The sequence below is a fragment of the Mustela nigripes genome, chromosome 4 (genome assembly GCF_022355385.1).
Source record: "Mustela nigripes isolate SB6536 chromosome 4, MUSNIG.SB6536, whole genome shotgun sequence".
NCBI classification, from domain to species: domain Eukaryota; kingdom Metazoa; phylum Chordata; class Mammalia; order Carnivora; family Mustelidae; genus Mustela; species Mustela nigripes.
The window spans coordinates 176,273,401-176,283,853 of NC_081560.1; the positions used below are offsets into that span (position 1 = coordinate 176,273,401).

Consider the following 10,453-nt stretch of genomic DNA (forward strand, 5'->3'; position numbering starts at 1 on the left):
TCCCTCACCCCCCCTCCCATGGATGTATATGATGAAATCCTAATCGCCACTGGGACGACATTAGCAGGCATGGTCTTTGGTTATTAGGAGGGTAGAGCTCTCATGATGGGATTAGCACCCTTATAAGAGACAGGAGAGCTTGCTTCCTCTCTCTGCCCTGTGAGGACACGAGAAGTCTGCTATCTACAAACCTAAGCACATTCTCACCAGACATCAGATCTGCCAGCACCTTGATCTTGGACTGCCCAGACTCCAGAACTATAAGAAACGAATGTTTGCTGTTCCAGCCGTCCAGGCTATGGAAGTCTGCTAATAGCAGCCTGAACTGACTAAGCCAACAGGCTTGACAGACACGCCGTAGAAAAGCTATGGTCAGAACAGGCCATCTCGAGTCTAAATACATCGTGTTTTCCAGTAGGTGCAAATGTGTGGCAGTGAGAATAACATGCACATCAAAATCTAGATTGCTTCACCTAAAGTCTGATAACGCAGGGGAGGTCAAAGCTCTGAAAGACCTATTTCTACCATCGCGCTGCAGTTTCCTGGTAAGTAGCCCCCACTCGCCATGGTTCACAAGCTCTTGTCCTCCGACTTCAATTCCCCCTTCTTGTCCAGATGATGAGACTGGCACTGCTGTGTCACAAAACCAAACACCAGAGAGACCAGCACAGCCCAACGGCTCTTTTTAAATATTTTCCCTGTAGGGCCGCCTCGGTAGCTTAGTGGGTTGGGCGTCCAACTACTGATTCTGTCTCATGGCCCTAATGGCTCATGGCTCAGGGTTGTGAGATCGAGCCCCTGGACAGGCTCTGTGCCCAGCGGGGAGTCTGCTTGAGATTCTCTCCCTCCCCGACACCACCCGCGCTCACGCACTCTCCCTCTAAAAAATACGTATTTTCCCTTCGGCCAACTTGGTCAATTTGGTCTGATTACTGGACAGTCCTGGAATGTACCATTGCTATTTGTTGAATTTCCCCCTCTCCACAGCCCTCCTGTGTGCTAAAATTGCATTCCTAAGGCTTTGGTTTGATTCTGGTTTTGTGCTGGTCATCAAAAGTCATCAAAAGTATTTCTTCGAACAGGACAGACTGTTAAAGGGTGCAGAGAAGCAAGGAAACACGGCGTGGAGGCGTCTGTGGATAGAATAAAGCACACACTTTATTCACTGAGTGGTGAGTGTACAGCAGTGACGCGGAGGGCAGGGCGGGGAGCGAGTGTGGCTTGCAACAGGAGCGCGAAGCAGGTCGGGGCCTTAAGCACAGCAACGCGGGGCCGCGGGGCCACCCCTGCCTCAGCACATGTCTGTGGTCTGCCGGGCGCAGACCGACACCCACTCACTTTCACGGGGACACGACACATCTTGTACACAGCGGTTCTTCCCAATACTCACTTTCATGTTTCTGAAAGGGGAGGGAAGGAAGAACTGGACGTCCTCTGACGCTTGCAAGAAAATTCCATTCAACTGAACTTAAAATGAAAGGACTCCAAGAGAACGGGATGCAGGATTGTCAGCAACTCACAGACACCACACATTTATTACTGGACGGGTCCGTACCCAGAACCCACAAGGAACATCAATATCGGGGACACTTGTTTTCTCTTCCACGGGATAAGGAAACACGGCACGTACAGTCATTAAGGGGCTCCCCACCTTTCTGAATGGCAGTGGATCTAGTGGTGTCTCCCGCTACCTTTGGTGAGTGAGGTCCGAAAAGTGACTCGCGGGGTCTTCATTCTTGAGAGAAGACACTTTGGGGAAGAATTTTATTTCATGGTAACAACTGCCAGTCCATTACCCCAACCATCATTGCATTTGTTTGATTTTGCTGTGTTTACATATACTGCTTAGAAATTTCTTCCAGCTGAAACAGACCGCCTCCCCCTTTCCACTTTGCCATAAATGAAACTCACCCACTTAAAAACACAAAAATCCATATGCAAAGCAGATCAATCACCATCTCCTCATGGCTTCCTGGCAGCAAATGGAAAGAGTGATTTTTTTTTTTTAAGCCAAAGTAAAAATTTCTCTTTCATCACAGCATAGTTGCCTAGTTTCCTTAATGTACATTATCACTTTAAGGTGATATCACAGCAAATCTCACGCCTGAAATGATCTCTTTTTCTGAACAGAACATCCTTCAAAAGGGAGTACTAATGAGTGAGTTGTAGGGTTTACTCACAAACACTTGGTTTGTCCAAAGAAAATTATTTTAAAGATCGAGTCAGGTCAAGGCTGGCCTAGGAAGAGTGGATAAAACAGTGACCAGTCATATGGAAGAGGTGATTTGTAAAAACAGCTGGTCTCGGAGGACACAGACGGGGGGATTACATGAAGTTCATGGAGTTCACTGCCTTCCCCACTCTTTCCTGACAGTCAAAGAGAGGGCTCGCCTACCCCTTCAACGCACAGAACGCGAACGCTTTTTGAAAGAATCTTTAGAAAGACCTACCTAGTCAAAAGTGGTTAATTCCATTTTTTTTTAAGTTGCAAAAGCATGTATATTTTATAGAATCATCTGAGAAGCAATTCTTTAGAAAAAGGTGTTTGCTTTAAAGTGTACAGAAATTAAGTGAAAGTTTTATAAACATTTCCAGCAAGACTTCTCTGGAAGTCGAGTTGGCGGCGGTCACCACACTGAGGATGAGCGGCAGAGGGAGTGTGCACGGTAGGACCCACCGACCCTGGCTTTTCTGTGGGAGGTTTCAGCGGACAGGCAGTTTGTCCTTAGTTGCTGAAGAAGTCCCATTAAGGACATTTCATTACTAACATGAACCAAAATACAGACGCTTAGCTAGCTATACAAGTTCCCAAATTCTCTTTAGGTCTCATCTTGAACCACACAGGAAGAGCAAATGGTATCCTGGCTCTTCTGGACTCTTCTTTAAAGCGCTGACTTTCAGGCGGTCAGAGGCCTCTTTTGCTTCATGCAGGTGCTGGGTACTTAAAGAATCAAAAATGAGCCCAGCGCTCAAAAATATAGCCCTTGGGGTATGAACCAGGAAAGCCTGCCTCGTGTCGAAGTCTTCCCCTAAAGTAAACAAGCCTGTTCCTCGGGCTGCATTCACAACTAGAATTTCTGTGTGCCATGCAGAGTTGGGTTCAAGCAGAGAACACTGATCTCCTATACAGTGGCCTGGATGTTTTGAGGACAAACGTGCTGAGCCCAGTTTAAAAGAAAAAAAAATGGCGAGGCCATTGTAGCCCATATATTAGATTTGGCAGTTAAGAGAACCCGGTTGCCCCATGACCCATCCCTCCACTGGAGCCTTCTGCGGAGAGTGGAGTTGGGCAACCCAGTCCATGTTATGGTTTCCCACAACCCCTCCCCAGTGCGTAGCACTGCGTTCTTTGTAGACAGGAGGCTATGGACATTTTCCAGTAATGCGTTTTGCACAGTATAGTTTAAATTAGCTAATATACTTGGAAAGAAGCTTCCCGCCCCCTGTACCCCCACACTGGGTACAGAACGGAATTCAAAAGAGATATGAAAAGTAGAGTTTCATCGGTGGGAGCAGGTTTTGGGTTCAGATCTTTAACTATCATTGTAACTTTTCTCACCCTGACATTTGCTTGCATGTGCATGGGTCATAACTCGTTAACCAATGACAACATTGAGGGTCTTTTATAATCCCCATTAATGGAAAAATTCTCTCCACCAGCCCAGCACTGGGACCCATCTGGCCATCCTCACTGTGGATTACTGGGAAGGCACCATGGTCCCCACTCCTCCCACTTTCCCAGTGCGAAGCCAGGACTAGGATTCACAGGCATTGTACTGAGGCTGCTGTCGTCAGAGAGAGCAAAGACCGGGCAGCAGAAATAGAGAATGAAAGCAAGAGGCCACTCAAGGCACCAAACTGCAACCTGCAAACTAGGAGCTTCAGCCCAACGAGGAGCTGGTTGTCTCAGGTCTGCTCCATCAGGATCATTTGCGAAGTATTTTAGTAGGTCCAATACACACACACACACATGTGCACACAGGCACGTATGCACACATGCACGCTTGTATATGTGAAAACAGGCCTCAAACATGCAGTGTGCAGCACTCAAAGGACAGCAGTTCTAGAGCTTTCGGGAACAGCACACAGGAAAAGCCAGCCCAGATCTCCTCACAGCACCCAGGTGATGGAGCGGGTGCCACGTTACAGGTCTGCAGCATTTTCCAGAACTATTTTTGTTTGCTCTTTACCGTGGAGATTGTCTACTAACTAATTCGGATACTTGGTGGCCACAGGAAGAATTTCTTAGCTTTTTAAAAGTAGTGGCGTACAAAGAGAATTCAAAGGATTTCTCCTTTGGCTTTAAAACAGAATTTAAATTCCTAGGCAGAGCCCCCAGAGCACGAGACCAAATGTGAAAACCACCCACGTGTGGAGCTGGAGGGAGATACCCTCCCTTGTCCACCTCACCACTCGTTAGAGTCACGACTGGAGGTGTGCGGGAATCACGATGTGGTCGGTCTCACATGCACGCATTGGTGAAACCCTGGGCTCCCCTTCGAATCTGGTGTTGCTGAATTTGCAGACTCTGGTGGGACGCTCCGAGGTCCACGTCCAGCCTGATCTGAGGTCTGGGGTCCTCACTGTGCTGCAGATCTGAGCTATATGCATCGCGGGGGATGCTGGTTTCCGACCCCAACACCCTTCCACGGATGCCCCGTCGGGTGAGGTCTGACCTCAGTGCTGACCTCTGAGTCACACCCAAGTGTGCAAACGTCCCTCGGAAGCTGCAGCACCCGAGCAGAGACGAAATGCAAAATAACATGCAGATGCCTCAGACTACACTGGGGCGTCCAATGACACACACACACACACGCACACACGCACGAACACGCACACTGTGAAGTCAACAGAGCTAGGCAAGAAGGAAAGCTGAAAAGGTCAAATGAAATCAGTCTGAGGCAATATACCCTGGAGCTGCAGAGATTTCCAAGAGCAAAGCGTGCCTTTCCTTAGCCTACTACTGAAGAGACCTCAAAAAAATCCCAAATCCAAGTGGGCCTGATCAGATTCAGGGGCCCTGGGGTGAGGAGCAGGAGATGTAAAGTAGAAGAACTTGCACTGGCGGGACCAGGGGTTTTCCTTCCTTTTTTTTTTTTTTTTTGCCAAGAGTGTTGCGGTCCTGGGGCAAAAATCATCCAACAGCACACAACTGGAGATCATCTCTCCCTTTCCTTTCTTTGCAGTGGGGGCCTGCGATAGCACCTGTCCTTGGTGGGGAGGCAGAGGGAAGCGTACAATCTGAAGCAGAAAAAGAATTAAGGGCTAACCATTCCTTTTCCCTCTCTTTCTCTTATTTATTTATTAATTTTTTTTTAGTAATAGCTAAGTAATTTGCCAACCAGGTCCTAGCAAAAAGTAGAGAAAAAGGAGCTTACTAAAAATGACTGTGGCTGCTATTCAGCCCACTCGCTCAGAGCTGCCCAGCTCCCTACCTCTGATTTCCATCCCGCTGGGGCCCAGGCCAGGCTTCATGAGGCCAGTGAGGACAGGGGTGTGCGAAGTGGTGCGACCACATGGGTACATCCCTCAGGCTCTTCCTCCTTAGCCGTGGTGCTACACAATACATTCCTGCTTCGGAATGATTACGACTGCTTTTTCCCATGCGGCATCCTAAGGGCACTTGCTGGCTCTTACCCAAACAGTCAGCACTCTGGTTAGACAACAGATAAAGGAAAAGGAAGAAGTAGCTCCTGTTGTGTACATAAGGTGATGTTGGAAGGTCACGTGTGAACACTACTGTTGAGTGTGTGGGGAACACAGAAATTCTGACCCCATTACTTCTTGGCAAGTGTTGCCAGTGGCTGGCCCAGTATTTGGTTCATGGGTGTTTTAGTCAGGTTTCCTGTTCTGTTGTTGCTGAGGGACAGAATTCTGTCTAAAGTTTGCGAATGCTCCAATCACATTTGGGCCTTAACACAACATCCTATGTGTCGCCGCCATGTCAGTCCTTTTCTTAACTGCTGTCTACATGGTTGGGGGGGGGGGGGGCGTGGGCTTAGAAGAGTTTCGCTTTCTTCTTCATGTCATTGCGTCTCCAAAGAGGTAACTTGTCAAATTCCTGTATGGACATTCCAAAGATTTCCCAAAATACTTCTGGGGCTAAGTGGCGCTGTGGGTGGGAGAAAGAACAGTGGTCAGTCCCGATGGCCATGTGGATGGCCTTGACACTTGATTTTGAGTCCATTTTAAGTAATGGTTTTGAAAAGCAAGGCAGAATGATGGCAGAGGAGTTTACCTCTGAGGCTGGCTGGCAGGCCCGGGACCAAATGGCTCCTTACCTGGTTGGCCCAGATGAGGCACCCACCCCAGTGGACAGAGCTGGCGGAGTAACGATTATTTCAATTACAATTATTACAATACGCTACCCGGTGATGGGACATACGAAGGTGATTCGTTAAGCTAGAGGCAACTCCACTTCAGGTCCTTGGGATGCTGAGAAGATGCAGGGAAAATGGACCACAGCACTAAGAAAACCAGAAACTTCCAGAGTGGGGTCTGGGTAGCCCTGGGGCTTCCTCCTGGCTCAGCAGCAGCAGCAGCAGCAGCAGCAGGAGCTCTGCAGGACGCCTGGTCTACCAGGAGAATGGATTCCATCTGTCATCCCTCCTACCATTCCCTTGGGATAGTAGAGCCTTTTATCTCTGCGCCAACTGACTTCACATACAAAGGTACTGCCTTTCGTCAGGAAAAAGTAATGATTCTTTATGAGACTGGCAGCCGGAGTTTTTCTTAATTAAAATCACTCAGACAGAACAGTATGAGCAGCCTTGCGTGTCTAAGGGGATCTTGGGTATGTGCACCCAGATAACCCTTCAGCTAGCAGTGTGGAAACAGCCAAGAGGGAAACTTGTCCAGGGCAAACCTCTTCACTGAGTACTTCCTTCCCTCTCTCGACAAAGTTCAACCCAGGTGCTGGGATGTCTGAAGAGAGATGGGATCCCATTCTACAACACCAGGCATAATTATGGCAACATCGGGCTTCCTCAGAAGGTGACTAACATCATACTGTGTCTCCTGGCTCATCTTCTGGGCTTTACCACATATTTGGGCTGATCTAACCCCAAGTTACCTTAGTTCTATCGGCCATATGAGGTGGATTCTCCCCCCCCCCCCCCCCTTCATGGAAACATTGCTTAGGGGGAAGTTGGGGGTAAATACGGTCCCTGCGGTTGGGACTGGTTAGTTTTTACCTCCAGCCTGGTTCTGTCCACGTCTCTTAGGATTTTGTTGCGCCCTCTGTTGGTCACCATTAGCATTTCATATGGAAAGATCTGAGAAGCAAAGGAGAAACACCTTTCAGAACACTGCTGTCCATTTGATTAACAAGCAGAATCTCGCTAAAACCTAGTACTCCCAGGATATAGCTTCTAAGACACTATAATTAAGGTGTCTGAGTGATGGGTTCCTCCCATATCCCGTGGACTGGGGCCAGTTCTTTTACCCTTTCCTCAGCTCACCATGTCTCATGGAGCCCTGTGTCTTTGGAGGGCTTTGTTGAGTGAAAGAATACAAACTTATTATGTCTTGGGGGTAAGGGTAAAAATTAGAAGTGAAAAGACAGGTCATGGTTGATAGGGCCAGGGTACCGCTGCAGGGCTCAACAATCTTGTTCCATGACTGCTTCACGATTTCATGAAACCACGCTGGCCCAGAAGCAGTGTTCTGGCGGAGGACATTGAAATAAGCCCCAGTTGTGGTCACTGGGGAGCCCAGTCTTAGACACCTCTGGAGTTTCAGAATGGTCTAGAGCTTGGGTAACCAACCATCCCAGTTTGCCTGGGACTGAGGAAGTTCCTGAATGCTAGACTTCCAGTGCTAAGAGTGGCAATATCCTAGGCAAATGCAATGTCTTGGTCACCCTATCTGGCATGGTCGGCCCCACTCGGCAGTGGGCATGCCTCGCGGTGCTGGCAGCAGGGGCCAAGCGAGTACTAAGTTCATGAGAGGCAGGCTAGTGCTTTACTGTGAACCCATAGTACCACGCCCTGTGAAGACTTAAACCTGTTGACTCAGTGTGACAAAACCAGTGAGTGTCCAGGTACTTTCTGACATGCCTTGTTTGACCTATCAGCTTGGAAGCAAGTGGGCCTCAACACTGAGAATGGTAGAAAGAAAGCCCCATCTTTTCAGGATGATGCCTGGTTTGCTGACCCCATGTGAGAATAGGGAGATTGGCTGTACTTGCCTTTGGTTCCAACATGTTGGGCATGGACACCCCTCGATCCATTCTCGTCCCAGACATGTGGCCATCTGGGAGAGTCTGCAACAGAAAAGCTGGTTGAAAGGAGGAACACACGACACCACACGGTGCTGTGGGGGGAACTCTGTGACCTCCCCAAATTCCCCGTTTGGGTCCCAAATCCTGTAGATGTGTCATCTTCATCAGCATACATTTTTCAAAATGAGATCCCTGCTCCATAAAAGCAGGATGACTGGGAATACTGTTCTTCCACTTCCACTTCCAAGTGCCATATCCGTGATCGTGTTCTTATTTTACTCTTCGTTTTCCTTGCATTTTTTCCCCTTTTCTCGTTCTCCACCGTAATTTTGTAAGGTTTAGGGTCCAGCAAAAAAGGAATGGTACCAGAACAGCTCTTTCCTTTTGACCAAGACAGCTGGACCACAGGAGGGAGGGGAGGACCGAAAGTACTGAGTGGTTATGATTAAACGGAAAATCTGTATTTGAGCAGAACCCTGATGCTGGTTCACTTCCACCCCAGAGAGGACTCTCCGAGGCCAGAGCAAGGTCCCCCCCGACACCTGCCTGGTTCATGCCACACCCCAAGGCCTACAGAGCCAGCCCGACACCCACACCAGGATGCCTGATCCTCATCACTCCTCACATCTATGTACTAATGAACCAGACAGATCAACCCCAATAGGGATCTTCTCAACAGAAACCCTTCCGGGGAGAAGCCACCCGTGTCTGCATTGGGCAGTGTTGTTTCGCTGGTGTGGCCAACTCGAGAAGAGGCACTGTTCCATACCTGGTAGTCTAGAAAGGAAAGAAAAAGAAAATATCAGAAGGATAAGATCATAGAAGAACACGGAAACATCAAAATACCATTCATCCTACTGCAATTCCCCTGACAGTTTCCAATGCACCACATTCCCCTCTCTGTGGGGGGTCTCGGTACATACCACGTCTCTGCCCCCTACAACCCAGGAAATGCCTCCTCCAGTTGCAGTGGTCAGTTAAAATACCCTTTCCTCATGGAAGCTTCCCCCGACACCCTGAAGGTATTTCCACCTTCTCCGATTCTGGCACGCATCATGGGAATCTTCTCTCCCCCGAACCCAACCTGTCCCTGTCTCTCCGTCACGTGCATTTCTGACAGGCAGACCACCTTTCTTAGAGAGCATGGCAACACCACGTGTGTATCTCACTGAGTACTCAGCACGTGGCAGGAGTAATGAATTCATTCTTACACACCCTGCTTCTCATGGTCTCATTTCCATAGAGATGCTTTGAGATTTTTTGCAGTTAATTAATTAATTAAAAGTCAATTAATTAACTATAACCTATTGTTAGTTTCAGAAGCAGAGGTCAGTGACTCATCAGTCTCACGTAACACCCAGTGCTCGCTACCTCATGTGCCCTCCTTAATGTCCACCACCCAGTCAGCCCATTTTCCCACAGTCCTCCCCTCCAGCGACCCTGTTTGTTTCCTATGATTAAGGGTCTCTTATGGTTTCTCTCGGATTTCATCTTTAGTTTTTTCCTCCCTTCCCCGTGATCCTATTTTGTTTCTTAAATTCCACATATCAGTGAGATCACATGATAACTATCTCTGACTTTTTTTGCTTAGTGTAATACCCTCTAGTTCCATGCATACTGTTGCAAATGGCAAGATTTCATTTTTTTGAAGGTTGAGTACTACTTCATTGTATATATTACACATCTTTAGCCATTCATCTGTTGATGGACATCTGGGCTCTTTCCATAGTCTGGCTATTGTGGACGTTGCTGCTATAAACACTGGGGTGCACATGCCCTTTCGGATCACTACATTTGCATCTTTGGGGTAAATACCCAGCAGTGAAATTGCTGGGTCATAGGGTAGCTCTATTTTCAACTTTTTGAGGAACTTCCATGCTGTTTCCCAGAGTAGCTGCACCAGCTTGCATTCCCACCAACAGTGTAGGAGGGTTCCCCTTTCTCCGCATCCTTGCCAGCATCTGTCATTTCCTGACTTGTTAATTTTAGCCATTCTGACTGGGCTGAGGTGGTATCTCATTATGGTTTTGATTTGTATGTCCCTGATGACAAATGATGTTGAACATTTTATTGTGTGTCTGTTGACCATTTGTGTCTTCTTTGGAGAAATGTCTATGTCCTCTCCCCACTTCTTGATTGGATTATTTGTTCTCTGGGTGTTGAGTTTGTTAAGTTCTTTATAGATTTGCATAAGAAAGAGATGAAGCTGATAAAACATTTGCAAATATCTTC

The 10,453-nt window shown here is 47.9% G+C and overlaps 1 protein-coding gene across 1 annotated transcript in view; it reads right to left on the minus strand.

Annotated features, from left to right (window-relative positions):
- Nucleotides 1–1,136: 1,136 nt before the first annotated feature.
- Nucleotides 1,137–10,453, minus strand: part of ABLIM1 (actin binding LIM protein 1) — a 299,516-nt gene continuing 290,199 nt past the window's right edge. The window contains exons 20-23 of the mRNA XM_059398658.1: nt 8,991–8,998; nt 8,189–8,263; nt 7,194–7,274; nt 1,137–6,112 (exon numbers count right to left, since the gene is read on the minus strand). Of these exons, the coding sequence (XP_059254641.1) occupies nt 5,999–6,112; nt 7,194–7,274; nt 8,189–8,263; nt 8,991–8,998 (278 nt within the window). The 3' untranslated portion in view covers nt 1,137–5,998. The remainder of the gene's footprint in view (nt 6,113–7,193; nt 7,275–8,188; nt 8,264–8,990; nt 8,999–10,453) is intronic.